General features: G+C 47.7%; 1 protein-coding gene across 1 annotated transcript in view; it reads right to left on the bottom strand.

Annotated features, from left to right (window-relative positions):
* Nucleotides 1-923: 923 nt before the first annotated feature.
* Nucleotides 924-14,438, bottom strand: part of VSIG10 (V-set and immunoglobulin domain containing 10) — a 26,263-nt gene continuing 12,748 nt past the window's right edge. The window contains exons 4-8 of the mRNA XM_014537715.1: nt 9,381-9,680; nt 6,965-7,075; nt 6,660-6,675; nt 4,479-4,702; nt 924-3,731 (exon numbers count right to left, since the gene is read on the bottom strand). Of these exons, the coding sequence (XP_014393201.1) occupies nt 3,676-3,731; nt 4,479-4,702; nt 6,660-6,675; nt 6,965-7,075; nt 9,381-9,680 (707 nt within the window). The 3' untranslated portion in view covers nt 924-3,675. The remainder of the gene's footprint in view (nt 3,732-4,478; nt 4,703-6,659; nt 6,676-6,964; nt 7,076-9,380; nt 9,681-14,438) is intronic.

Genomic DNA, 14,438 nt, shown 5'->3' with positions numbered 1-14,438 from the left:
AGGAGTGCCTGTGTGATACTTCCAATAAAGATTAAAAATAAACAAATAAATACAATGTCTAAAAAATGGGAACCAGGAAAAGAGCCCCGTGGCGAATGGAGGGACTGAGGTTAACGTGGGCGGTGCGGAGGGGGCCGCTGGCCGGAGAAAAGGGGGCACGGACATGCGGGGGCAACGACGGAGAAGTTGCGGGGGCGTGGGGGGACCCCAGGATGCGCCCCGCCCCCCGCAAGGGAGAACAGGCAGAGCCCATGGGGCTCAGAAGAGGGTCTTGGCGTAGACACTCATCCACGTCCACGGGGAGGCACGGTGGGAACAGACACCGTGGGAGGCGGCTACGGTAGGAAACGTGGGTTGGGTAGGAAGGAAGTGCGTTTGGAATGGGGCAGCTTTGCTCAGGAGCCAGGGAGCTTGCAGTGAAGTGAAGAAAGGGGGCGGGGGGTGACCTAAGAGGAAAGGCCTAGGACAGGGTAAGGGAAAGGAGCTGGGCAACCTCCAATGGGAGGTGGGTGAGCCACTGGGGACTGCAGCCAGCGGAGCCCAGGACAATCTCCAAAGCCATCAACAGCCAGGGGACCGGCGGACCGGAAGGCCGCTAGGAATTGTGTGGTCAGAGGTCCCTCGGTTCTGTGCTCTCCGTGGGGACGTCCAGCCCTTTAGAAAGCCTGCAGTCTGAGCAAAAAGGGGCACATGCAGGGAGGAGAGGATGGAAGCACACATTTCTCAGGGAGATTTTAGAAGGTGAGGGTGTCTCGGTAGGTTGAGAGGGTGGGTAGTACCTACAAGCCACGGAAAAGAATAAAATGGCCACAGGACAATTTTGTCACCTGCAGTGGGAAAGCTAGTAAAACATTGGGGGCGGTAAACCCATCTCCCCAAATCTTTCAGTTTACTAATCAAGTCTCAATCAAGTACACTAAAGCTTTTATTTAAAAATAACTTTATTCCATAATCTTTAAAAAAAATCCATTATAATCTCAGAATGAATTTCTCCCAACCCACCTCCCCACATCAAATATTAAAATGTAAATAATGCAGAAGATCTGCTTATTTTTCTTTGCAGCAGATCCCGGCCAGCCCCATGGTGAGAAATACCAGTTGGCACTTATTGCATCATCATAACTGTTACCCAGCAAGGAGGCTTTCCCAGGTGTCAGTGCATGGGCTGTGGAAAATTTCCATCATGTGCTTTCCATCATGTGCTTTCCTGCTGCAGGAATAGGGCCTGTATGTGCTTGTGAGAACTGGGGCTAATATCAAAGCCACAGCATTGCAGGAGCCCGTTCCCCAATGTCCACCAGGTTTTAAGAAAAAGAAGTGTCAGTTGTGATAGCCCTGAAATGTTCATCTTCCTGGTTCTGATAAGATCTGGTGTCTGAGTTTACAACACATGCAGATAAGAATGCACGTACAGAGTGATGTGACCATACGGACTCTGCCACACAGAGTCTGTAACCATTGTCAACAGGCTTGTCAATGGGCCACTCGCTTCTAATGACCTGCTCAATTGGGGATGGGTCATCTTAAAAGAAAAAAAAAAAAGCCCCAATTCTTTAAAAATCCTTAAAACTTGACGATCCCCCAGGACCTGGGTTCTTACTGACCCAGCCATATCAATGTGCACACAGGGCTCAGACAGAAGTGAGCAGTCACCGCTCAGTTAGTCAAGGGTTTCTAGTGTTTGGCACCAAGATCTTGAAGCTCCCATTTGCTAGTGGAAAAACTCTGCCTCAAAGATTTGCTACCTACCAGGTACGTGTGCAAGAGAAGAGGAACTTGCAGAAACACCTCAGTGATCTTGAAAATCACCCCGTGTTCCCAGCTAGGGAATTTTTCCTGCAGTTGCTTTTCTTTTTAAAAAGTATTGTTGCCTCTGCATAGTAGACACTTAGAGTCAGAAATGGGATCCATCGAAGATTCTGAAGAGTCTAGCTCCGTGTTCAGTAACTGCAGAAGCAACCTGTCTGGTATCCTGTTCTGTTAATGACACTGACTTAGACTGGGTAGGGTGGTTACATACACGAGGTACCACCAGCAAAGGACCCAGCCCAACGCGACTGCAGAGGTCACGGCTCTTCCTGAGGGGTGCACATGTGCGGCCAGCTCCTGGGCTCCCGTGTTCTGAGCTCGGGACGGGGCTCCTTTCTAGGGACTTGCTTAGTTTAGTCCCTTCAGGAAAATAGACCAACCCCAAGCATACCTGCAGGTAACCAGTGTCTCACTTTACCAGTCCCAGTCCGTTACTGGAGACGGGAAGTTCTCCTTTAAGCTCTAGGTCTTGCCCATCATAGCAGAATGTGCAACATTAAAGAATGCAAATTCAAGTCAGATTTTCATACCTAGCACACACCCTTTGCACCTTTATAAGGCCCCTGACATTGAAAAGATATTTGAGTGAAATCAGGGGATGGGGGGAGGCGGGGGTTATCTCTAAACTATACAGGTTCTACTGAAGGCATCAGCAGCTTAAACCCATCATATTATAGTTTCATTAGAAACTTAGCATCGTTGATCAGTGTATCTTCATAACATCGTTAAAGAGAAGATGGAAACAAGCTCTCCATCCCCGGCCGGATGGGCTGGTCTGCCCAAGGAGTACTTCCCACCAGGTACTCCCTCACAAAGCACTTCTCCTGCCTTCTCGCACGTCCCGGGAGAAAGGAAGAACGGGAAAGGCCGAAAGCTAACAGTGTCATGTCAGAGGCTCTTGTATAAATACGAAGCTTTGCAAAATGTGAGGTTCTAATGAAAGGCACTTTCTCTTAGGGGCCCTAACTCTTTTGAAAACAATTCTATTTCCAGGGAAGCAAACATCGTCGGGAGAGCTCTGAGAAAGCCCTCGCCCGGAACCACTCCACAAAGAAGAACGGCGGGTCCAGGCAGGAGCTCGCAACTTACAGTTATGTTTTCCTTCCACCAGGGAAGGCAAAGGAGAAGAGAACGAACATCTCTTGAGCACCTTTTAGGCACGTTCACATCCCCGAGTCCTCACCATACCCCTGTCAGATAGGTGTGATTCCACCCATTTTATAGATGAGGACATTGAGGCCCAGGGGAGAGGGAAAGCAACCTGCCCAAGCCCATGAAACAAGTGCCCAGACTCAATCCTGGGTGTTCCCAACTCCAAAAGCCTGGCCCACACTGCCTCCCTCTGACCAGCATCAGTCGCTGACACCTCCTCACCTCTTCCAGTGAGCTGCCGTTTACCTGGTTCCTTGGCTCAACTGGGCAGTGATCAAGGAAGTGTCCCTGTCCCCCCTCACCATGCCCTTGTGTGCTGAGGGAAGCTGGTTACAGACTTCACGAGTGGCAAAGGGCACTGCGGCCAAGGGCCTCCTCCCACTCCTGCTCCCCCCAAATCAGCATCAGTCGAGCTGGATAAAGCCAGGAGTCACAGTGGAAAGGGCACCTCGGATGCCAAAGGCAGCTTCCCCCGCACACACTGCCTGTTCCCAACGCTTTTTAGCATCATTAGGAAAAGTTACAGCAAATCAAACCAGCTTTTTTAAAAAATGGACAGAAAGACGTGTGTGTGTGTGTGTGTGTGTGTACGCTTGCTGAGAGCCGTTTAGGCCCTTGGGCAGGGGTGCAAGTCAAGTCAAAGCAAAAGGAAAAGCTCATCTTCCATGAGGCTCCCCCGCGCGTCAGGCAGATAACGCAGGACAGCTCTCTTCTTCACACTGGCCTGTCTTCCTCGGGGACCAGCTCACTCTGCTGCTCACTGCTGTCGTCTGCAGGGAAAAGGAGACCAGGTTCGGGGTGATCTCAACAGAGGTGACCTGCCCCCATCAGCCTTCAATCATCTTGATCTCTGGTCCTTTCCTGTGAGCCTCGGAACCGGATGTCCTGCAGGAGCAGGTGAGGCGGGCTGTGTGTTCCCTTTCCACCTGTCCTTCCCGCTCAACATCCTCTAGACGTGCTGGACACTGTCCATCCTTCCTCCCCGTGGCTCACGGACCCCCCCTCACCTGGGACGCCCTCTCTCCTTCCAGCTCATTCAAACTGGACTATCCTGAGACTTGCCTCAGAGCCCACTTCTTCCATTAAGCTCCTCCTGACCAAGGAGCCCTCCAAGCTTTCTCCTGAGGTCCTGTGATTGGTAAGCAAGTCGTTCATTGGGCAGTCAACCCAATTCCTCCTTGCGGCAGTGCCCCACTGCTCCCACAGAGTGTTGGGTAAGTCTTGCCTATTTTCACTGTCCCCACGTTTTAATCTGTTCGCTCTGAACTGGTCGCACAAAGCTCCCTGCCTGCAGAGAGTAGTGGCCCTTCTCTTCTATCCTCCTACAGCGCCAACGCCGTGCCTCTCCCAGGGCAGGCCGCTGGTAGACGTTTATCAGTTTAATTGTTGCATTGGTTGTTGATAATGGATTCTCAGGTTCCAGATTAAACTTTAACCGTCTTCTCCAGCCTTCAAAAAACCTAGTAGAGGCTTCCTCCCCACAGCTTAGCAGGAATGCTGCGAAGCAAACAGCTCACCTTGCAGAGGCGGGAGCCCATTGGCCATCCAGTCTATGTTGCCGTTCACCAGGGCGGTCACTCTGTGGATGTGGCTGTGCTTGTGTATTTCTATTGGGAACTCCTCCCTCTCATTGGCTTCCTCCTCCTCCTCCTCCTCCTCCTCTTCTTCTGCAGCATTGTCTTCCTCCTCCACCTCTTCTTCCTCATCCACCAGAACCATGACGTCACCCATGTCTTGTCCCCTAATTGCCAAAGGGAGAGAGTCAGGAAGACGGCCTGTGTTTTCCAACGTCAGCCCTCGCTGAAGAGGAGACACGGGATTCTTTGCACCCCCCTTGGGAACATGGAAAATTCTTCTGGCATTCAACTCGGTTACGTCAGGAGGTGACAGTGTGACTGTACCTCTCAGAGAGATACAGCACAGATGGGTGCAAATAACCTTATCTTGTTCGGGGTGAGATTTGTCATTCATCCCCTGCTCCTGGGCAAGGTGACCTCATTGTCCCAGGCTCCTAACATCTTACTCTCTGACCGGCCCCCTCCCCCGCCCCCCCAGCACACACTCAAAAGCTCCGTTCCTTTCCTGCAATGCCCTCATTTCTGCTGCACTAACTGAAATGTCTCCTCCTCATTGTTTAGGGCCCAGGTAAAGCCCTCCCCTTCCCCCTGAAGTCCGGTCCTGAACTTCCATTGCACCTGGAGTCCGTGCCCAGCGGTGGAGCCTGTAATCGCTCTTGGTTTATTGCTGGTTTTGCCTCCCCAGTCAGACTGGACATTTCTTTAGGAAAGAAGAGCACGTGCCACAGGCCAGGGACGGTCCTAGGAGCGTCACACCCTCATTTAATCCTCACCATCTCCCTCCGGGACATGAGGCCACAGCGGCTCAGAGAAGGTCAGGGGGTTTCCCTGAGCACCGGGCTTGGGAAGGCAGAGTTGCGATTTGAACCTAGGTCAGCTGATTCCAAAGCCTTTCCCACTGCCTCACTGCTCCCGCCTGTGAGAAAGAAGCCTGGGGAATGACAGACTCACTGGGAGAAGGGTCCCCAAACACAGGCAGCAAAGGTAACATCGTCCCCACGAATAAAAAGGGTCCCAAGGCAATAATATCCCCTCACTGTGAATGGTGGTCTGAGAGCAATAACCTCCATGATTATTAATGGGTGAAGAGAAACGAAGAATCCTTTGCTCCCGCCCAAAACCTCCTCGGGGAACAAAATGCACACGGTCTACTTAGTAGCTCTGTCCCTCCTGAGGTGCCCTCTTGGGAGGGGCTCCAAGGCGCGCTCAGACTAGCAGCTGGAGGACTGTGGCTTATTCATCCTTTTAGAAAACTAGGTGAGATAAATGCATGAATAACTGGGCTCGACAGGAACACACTGTCTTTATGCCTCAACAACAGCCCAGCAACGTGCCTGCCCCACCCCGAGGTCTAGTGTTGTAAAAGGAACACAGACTTTGGAACAGTCAGACCCAGGTCTGAACGCGAGCACTGCCGTTTACTTCCGGGATGAGGTGGCAGAAACTCCTCCTCGGACCCTCTGTCTCCCTGTCTGGAAAGTGGAGGTGCCGCCTGCGCCCGAAGGCTTTATGGAAGAGTTTATGAATAATGCCCAGGGGAGCCCCCAGCCAGTGCTGGCCAGGGGTGGTCCTCGATGGGAGGAGCTATTCTGGGTCTTACGGAAGGAAACAGAACAGCGGTGAAGGCAGATCATGGAAACGGGTGTCTGACATGGGTCTAGGGAGCACTCACCTGATAGTGTTTCCTACTAAAGGGAGAAAGGAAAAACAATTAATATCAAAGAACAGCCGTTTCAGCCTCCCAAACGTTTTTAATCAATCAAATATCTACAAAAGGAAGGACGACCAGAACACCGGCCCAGCGGGGGAGGTGACAGGGTGTTCTGGAATGGTGCTGATTGAACATCTGGGCCCAGTGAAGAAGCCTATGGGTGGGACTTGAGGTGGCAGAAACTCCTCCTCGGACCCTCTGTCTCCCTGTCTGGAAAGTGGAGGTGCCACCTGCGCCCGAAGGCTTTATGGAAGAGTTTATGAATAATGCCCAGGGGAGCCCCCAGCCAGTGCTGGCCAGGGGTGGTCCTCGATGGGAGGAGCTATTCTGGGTCTTACGGAAGGAAACAGAACAGCGGTGAAGGCAGATCATGGAAACGGGTGTCTGACATGGGTCTAGGGAGCACTCACCTGATAGTGTTTCCTACTAAAGGGAGAAAGGAAAAACAATTAATATCAAAGAACAGCCGTTTCAGCCTCCCAAACGTTTTTAATCAATCAAATATCTACAAAAGGAAGGACGACCAGAACACCGGCCCAGCGGGGGAGGTGACAGACAGGGTGTTCTGGAATGGTGCTGATTGAACATCTGGGCCCAATGCAGAAGCCTATGGGGTGGGACTTCCGGTGGGAGCCCGACAGGGGCCTCCGTCCTCCCCAGCCACACCCTTGCAAAAAGCCCGAAAGAGAAGCAACAGGACCCGAGAAGAGCTTACATTTCCAGCAGAACACAGGGCTGTAATACAGCATGAGCCCCGAGATGATGGCCAGTCCCAGCAGGAGGAGGCTCACGATGGTTCCCACAATTCCCACGATGTTTAAAGGTTCTGTGAAGACAAATCACACTGTTGACTCTTCCCCCCCGGCACGCCTGCAGCCAGCACGGGCATGCTCCCCTCCTCTGTCTGGCCCTAGTCTTATCTTGGTTCCATGGTGTTGGGCAAGGCATATGACCTTCTGTAAAGCAGGATCAATATCGCATCTCCCTGCCTCAGACTGTGTGGGAACCAAGTGAAGCATGTGATATACAGGAATGCTGGCAAGTTAACATCTCTGTGTGTCTACCACACATCAAGACTGTCTAGAAGGCCACAGTCATTAAGAGTGTGAGTTACTGGTGCCACAATAAACAGTGATCAGTGGAACAGAATAGAGAATCCAATAACAGGCCCACACATAAAAGGAAACTTCACAGGCCCATGCATAAAAGGAAAGCTGATATATGCTAGATTGGTGAGTAAAAAGAGGAACTATTTGAGAAATGGGTGCTGGAATAAATTAGGGGTTAGGGGTAGAAAAACTTGATCCTGACCTCACACCATTCACAAAAATCAACCCTCGACAGATTAAAGATTTAATTGTGGAAGGCAAAACATTAAAACATTTACTATCATTGTGATTGTTGGACAGTTAAGGATTTTTAAGATAGAAATTGTTAATGATATAAAAATAAGTTCATATAATCATCTACATTAAAGTAAGAATGTTTGCTAATCAGAGGATGCCATAAAGAAAGTGAGAAAGACCAACAAGGAACTGAAAGAAGATACCGTTAACATAAAACTAACAAGGAACTGGCATGCAGAATTTCTAAAGAATGCCTACATATCTATAAGGAAGGGTGAGATACAGCAAAAGATACAAATATGTATGAATTTCACAGAAGAAATATAAGCAGCAAATACATGAAATAATGCTCGACCTTCTGAGTAATCAGAGAAATTCAAATTAGAACCACAGTGAGGTTCCATATTACACCTACCTGATGGACAAAAATCATAAAGGCGCCCTGGTGAAAATGTGGAACAATGATGCTCATAAAATACTGTTACAAATGGAAACTGATAGAATCACTTTGTAAGATAATTTGGTTACCCCCAAAGATAAAAATGCACATAACCTGTTACCCTTCATTTCTATTCCTGATACATCTCCTAGAGAAATATTTGCCAGGGGGACCCAGTGTACATGTACACACAGGAGTTGGGTAAAACATTTTCATAGCAACACTGTTTGTTCATCAAAACAAAACAAAATGAAAAAATCACAAACAACACAAACGTCCATCAACAGGAAAATCAGTCACGTAGTTGTGTAATAACGACACAATGGAAAGTTATACAGCGATGAAGAGACACACTGGCGTAAATAAATCCCAGGGACAAAATGGGGAGTGAAAAAAAGAAGTCACAAAAGACTGTATTTGTATGGTAACCAGCGTTTCTTAAAACTCAAAACCAAAACAAACAGCAGTATTATTTAGAAGTGTGTACATACATAACAACATTTTTTCTTAAATAAGACATGGAATTCAGGATAGTGGTTACTTTTTTTTTTAGGAGGCCAGGATCAGACTAAAACAGGGCCTACAGGTGTGGTTGCAAGATGAAATACAGGATACCCAGTTAAATCTGGATTTCGATAAACAACAAATAATGCGTTAGAATAAGTATGCCTCGTGCAACATTTGGGACATACTTACACCACTTAAAATTATTCTTTGTTTCTCTGAAATGCAAATTCAAGTGTGTATCCCATCTTATTAGTTTTTTGGGTTTTTTTTTAATATATTTTATTGATTTTTTACAGAGAGGAAGGGAGAGGGATAGAGTTAGAAACATTGATGAGAGAGAAACATCGACCAGCTGCCTCCTGCACATGCCCTACTGGGGATGTGCACGCAACCAAGGTACATGCCCTTGACCGGAATCGAACCTGGGACCTTTCAGTCCACAGGCTGACGCTCTATCCACTGAGCCAAACCGGTCAGGGCCCATCTTATTAGTTTTGATGTTGTTTTCTAAATCGGGCACAATGCCTACCGGTAACTGCAGCAATGTTGGACCAGTTTCTTGGGTGGGATGGTGTTTATTTTGCCATTATGCTTCACAACTTACACTGTATTTTTTATTTTTATACATTTCATATGTATATATATTTCACATACAGATCGATAAACTTTGGTATATAACAGATACTAAGCACTCTTATCACTACGCAAATAGAGATTTAGGATTGGACACTCACTTTACCATCCGTCTTGTCAAGCCGCAAGCAAGCAGATCTGCCTTCTCCCAGACGGCAGGACCCACCCGCAGGGACGCACCAAGCTGAAGCTCTCCGCTCACTCACCTTTCACGCTCAGCCAGATGGCCACTTCCCTCACCCCCACGGGGTTCTCAGCCCGGCAGACGTAGTAGCCCTCATCCAGGTCCTGGGAGCAGTTGTGGATGGTCAGGGTGGAGCTCTGGCCTTTCTGGGTGATGAGATAGTGGCTGCTGGGCTGGATGGCCACCTCAGGCTGGGTGAGGTTCCTCAGCCACAGGATCTTGGCAGAGGGGTAGGCTCCAGACACCAGGCAGGTGAAGGTCACATTGCCCCCCACGAAGCAAGTCTTCATGGGCTCCGAGAGAAGGGAGGGGCTCCCTGGTGATCAGAAGAAGATAAAGAAAGACAAATGCTTAAGAAGATTCAAGCGGCCCTAGCCAGTTTGGCTCATGGGGGGTCCCAGGTTTGATTCCAGTCAAGGATATATGCCCAGGTTGTGGGCTCAATCCCCAGTAGGGGTTGTGTAGGAGGGAGCCAATCAATGATTCTCTCTCTCTCATCATTGATGTATCTATCTATCTTTCCTCTCTGAAATCAATTTAAAAAAAAAATTTTTTTTAAAGAAGATTCAAGTGGTGGCCTGAGATTTTTAAGAATATTATCTCCTTCCTAATGAAGCAACTTCAGGAATTTCTGTACCACACCTGGTCTTATCTATATATATAAAAGACTAAGTGACCGACCGTCTGACCTGCCGGTACATATGACGTGCACTGGCAATCTATAATAATAAAAGCGTAATATGCTAATTAGACCGGACAGCCAAAAGACCTTCTGGATGTCCTTCTGGATGAAGCTGGGGCTGTGAGGGCTGAGCCCCTTGCATGAATTTTGTGCGTTGGGCCTCTAGTTTAAAAATAAACATTGACTCTTGCATGTGTGATACATATAAAGCTCCCATCGAATTTCTTAATAGTATTACTCCTTCGGGAATGCCGTGTCATAAATTAAAATTGAAAGTGGGTGCAATCATTATGCTACTGAGAAATCTTAATAGTAAATGGGGTCTTTGTAATGGTACTAGATTTATTATCAAAAGATTGCAACCTAACATAATCGAAGCTGAAGTATTAACAGGATCTGAGGAAGGAGAGGTTATTCTGATTCCAAGAATTGATTTGTCCCCGTCTGACACTGGCCTCCCATTTAAATTAATTCAAAGACAGTTTCCCGTGATGCCAGCATTTGCAATGACTATTAAAAAATCACAAGGGCAAACTCTAGACAGAGTAGAAATACTCGCACCTGAACCCATTTTTGGACATGGCCAGTTATATGTTGCTTTCTCTCGAGTTCAAAGAGCGTGTGATGTTAAAGTTAAAGTTGTAAATATTTCATCACAAGGGAAATTAGTCAAGCACTCTGAAAGTGTTTTTACTCTCAATGTGGTATACAGGGAGATATTAGAATAAGTTTAATCAATTTACCAGTCATTGTTTTTATCAATGTTGTTTTTATATCATGTTTTTGTTGTTTTTCTATCATGTCTTTGTTGTTGTTATATCATGTTGTTATTGTTTATTAGTCAATTTATATATTATTTTCATATACATTTTACTAATTTCTTTCATCTCTGACACTTCTATTATAGAGAAAGGACAAATAGCGATACTAAAATATTCTAATTAATTTCCTTTCAATGTGCACGAATCCATGCACAGGGCACTAGTATAATAATAAACACTAACATTTACTGAGCACTAATGATGGGCGAAGCACTGTTATACATATTAATCCAATTAGTTCTTATAACAACCCTGTCATTAGTTCCATTTTGCAGATGGGAAGACTAAGGCACAGAGAAAGTTAAGTAACTTGCTCAAAGTCACACAACTAAGTAAGTGATGCAGCTAAGATTTAGGGTGACAAACCGTCCTGGTTTGCCAATGACTGAGGGGTTCCTGGGCCATGGGGTTTTCAATGCGAAAACAGGGGAAGTCTTGGGCAAACCGGGGTGCATTGGTCCCCCTGTGTAAGACTGGAAGCCAAACAGTCAGGCTTTTGTAGACCACATTCCTTACTTCTATGCTGTAGGCTTCTATGTATAATAACCACATTGATGATATTTTTTTTAAAAAGGGCAGACAGCCTGACAAGGGTGTTCAGGGAGACAATAAGGCAGCTGTATTAGTTTCCTATTGCTGCTGTAACCAACTGCAGCAAACTCAGTGGCTTGAAACAACAGAAATGTGTGCTTTTATAGTTCTGGAGGTCAGAAGTCCAAAATGACATTATTGGGCTAAAAGCAATGTATTGGCAGAGGTGGTTCCTTCTGGAGGCTCCAGGCGAGAATCCATTTCCTTGCTTTCCCAGCTTCCTGAGCCACCTGCATTCCTGGGCTGGTGGCCCCTTCACTCCAACCTTTTGTATCTGTTTTCACATCCCCTACTACTGAGGTTGACCCTCCAGCCTCCCGTTTGTAAGGGTCCTTGTGATGACATTGGGCCCATCTGGAAATCTAGGACACTCTCCCCATCTCAGATCCTTAATCACATCTGCAAAGTCCCTTTTGCCACGGAAGGTAACCTAATGTCGGCTCTACAGACTAGGAACTGGCCCTCTCTGGGGGGGCCTTTACTCTGCCTACCACGGTTCTGTTCTAAAAATGCATGGGGGGGTGTGGCAGGGACAGACCAGGCCTCTCTCTGCAGGTCAGGTCAACCAAAGAGACTCCCACAAACCTACGTTTGCTCAGGACACTCACATGTTGCACCTGTTCTTGGATCAATGGTCAGGTTCCCCCACCCCTCGCTGCTAAATCACACCGTCCCCTGTCTGTGTGAACCCACAGTTCCTTTGGGGTCATGAAGCCAGCAGCAGTGTCAAGCCTTAGTATGTTTGTATTTTGCAGGCCCCCAACCAAAGTTTGAGAAATGGCCCCCCCATCCTTTATTAAAAGCAAAACAAACAATTGGCTAGTCCCTCCAAACTCCCAAAGATCATGTACATAAAAACACTTTTGACAAACACAGCATTCACACCTCAAAAAGCTGAGTCACCCATCCATCTAAGAATTCAACGAGTTTCGCTTAAGAGAATGCCGTGTGCAAGGGTGGGGTCGGGTGGTGGGGTGGGTGATGCAAAGCCCTCAGAGATCTGCAAGAGATGGACCACATACCGGGTCCTTGACATACTGGGCTGGCCAGTGCTGCCGCTTCTCATGGATTGACTTGGGGTTTTTTGTTTGTTTTTTAGCTTAGGGACCTACATGCTGTTTAAAGAGAGATATGAGCAGCAGGACTCCCCAAAAGCATTACTTTTCATGATTTTGGGGGCTACGCTGCTCTGCATCCCTAAGGTGGACATTGACATTACCTCTCAACGACTTACTAGTCCCCCCAAGTGAAATGATGACCCAGACGCCCCCCTGCCCCCCAAGGGCCTTGCTACTGAAAGTGGGGTCTGTGGACCAGCAGCAGCAGCACTTGCTGGGAACTGATTAGAAACGCAGAGTCTCGGGCCCCCCAAACCCAGAGAGTCCGAACGTGCAGAGTCCCCGGGTCCCCGGGTGGCCTGTGTGCACATCAAGGCTTGAGAAGCAGGGGGCTCGAGTGCCCATGAGGGACAATGTCAGAGTCCAGAAGGTTCCAGGTCCTTGTGCCTGCTTCCGAGGCTCCTGGGATTAGGAAAACTTCCTGTCAGCTCCCTTCTCCAGAAACATTGCCTAATCCTGAGCACTTACAGGGTGGGGCAAGCGCAGGTCTACAGTTGTTCATATGGAAAATAATACCATGATAAACAATAATACCAGATGTCATAAAGCCATGTCTTCATTAGCAAGTAGGGAAAGCCTAAACAAGGTAGGGTAGCACTTCCTGGCAGGAGGAACGCTGGGCAGTGAGGACTCTCACAGTCTTTCTAGACCAGTGACGGCGAACCTTTTGAGCTCGGCGTGCCAGCATTTTGAAAAACCCTAACTAAACTCTGGTGCCGTGTCACATATAGAAATTTTTTGATATTTGCAACCATAGTAAAACAAAGACTTACATTTTTGATACTTATTTTATATATTTAAATGCCATTTAACAAAGAAAAATCAACCAAAAAAATGAGTTCGCGTGTCACCTCTGACACGCGTGTCATAGGTTCGCCATCACTGCTCTGCAGAGTGTCTGCCCAGGATGCAGGGCTCCTTTGTGGGGGATGGAAATGTTCTGGAATTAGGTCGTGGTGACAGCATTGTGCACGTACGAAACGAACAAGCGAACACTGCATTAGCCCTGGCCAGGGTGGCTCAGCTGGTTAGACATGGAAAGGCTGCCTGTTTGATGTCTGGTCGGGGCACATGTCCAGGTTGCAGGCTGGATCCCTGGTAAGGGGCAGGCAGAAAGCAGCCAATCAGTGTTTCGCTCTCACATTGATGTTTCTCTCTCCCTCTCCCTTCCTCTCTCTAAATATCAATCCACTATTTTTTTAAAACCACTGAATTAATACATTTTAAAAGAGTAAAGTTTATGTTATGTAAATGATATCTCATTTTTTAAAGTTTGCAAAAAACCACTTGGGCCGATTTGGCCCGTGGGGCACAGTTTGCTAATCCCTGTTCTAGCAGAGAGAGTAAGCCTTGGTCTGCCCTGTTGCCCAAGGCCAGGTCCGGTATCGGACACAGAGGGGACCCCCGGGGTGTGTTTGCTTAATGCCATTTGAATGGCACGTGACTAGGAAAACCAGCACCTCCTGGTACGGCCAGGCTCACTTCTCAGCATGTCAGCTCTCAGTGCTGCGCCTCTGAAGATGATCCTGATAAACCACGAGGAAAATCTCACCACGGCCAATAAAACCCAACACGCTCTGGTCCTAGCGTACCCGTGGTATTAGTTTCCTGAGCTGTTATAACAAAGCCACTGGTGGCTTAAAGCAACAGGCAGTCTCTACCGTTCAGAAAGTCAAAAGTTCAGAATCAAGGGATCAGCAGGCTTGATTCCTTCTAAAGGCTCTGAAGGAGAGAGCATCCCATGCTTCTTTTTTTCTTTTTCTTAATATATATATATTTTTTAATTGATTTTTTTACAGAGAGGAAGGGAGAGGGATAGTTAGAAACATCAATGAGAGAGAAACATCGATCAGCTGCCTCCTGCACAC

The sequence above is a fragment of the Myotis brandtii genome, unplaced genomic scaffold (assembly GCF_000412655.1).
Source record: "Myotis brandtii unplaced genomic scaffold, ASM41265v1 scaffold181, whole genome shotgun sequence".
In the NCBI taxonomy this organism is placed as follows: domain Eukaryota; kingdom Metazoa; phylum Chordata; class Mammalia; order Chiroptera; family Vespertilionidae; genus Myotis; species Myotis brandtii.
Note: the sequence above shows the minus strand (reverse complement) of the source record. Positions and strands in the feature narration are given on the sequence as shown.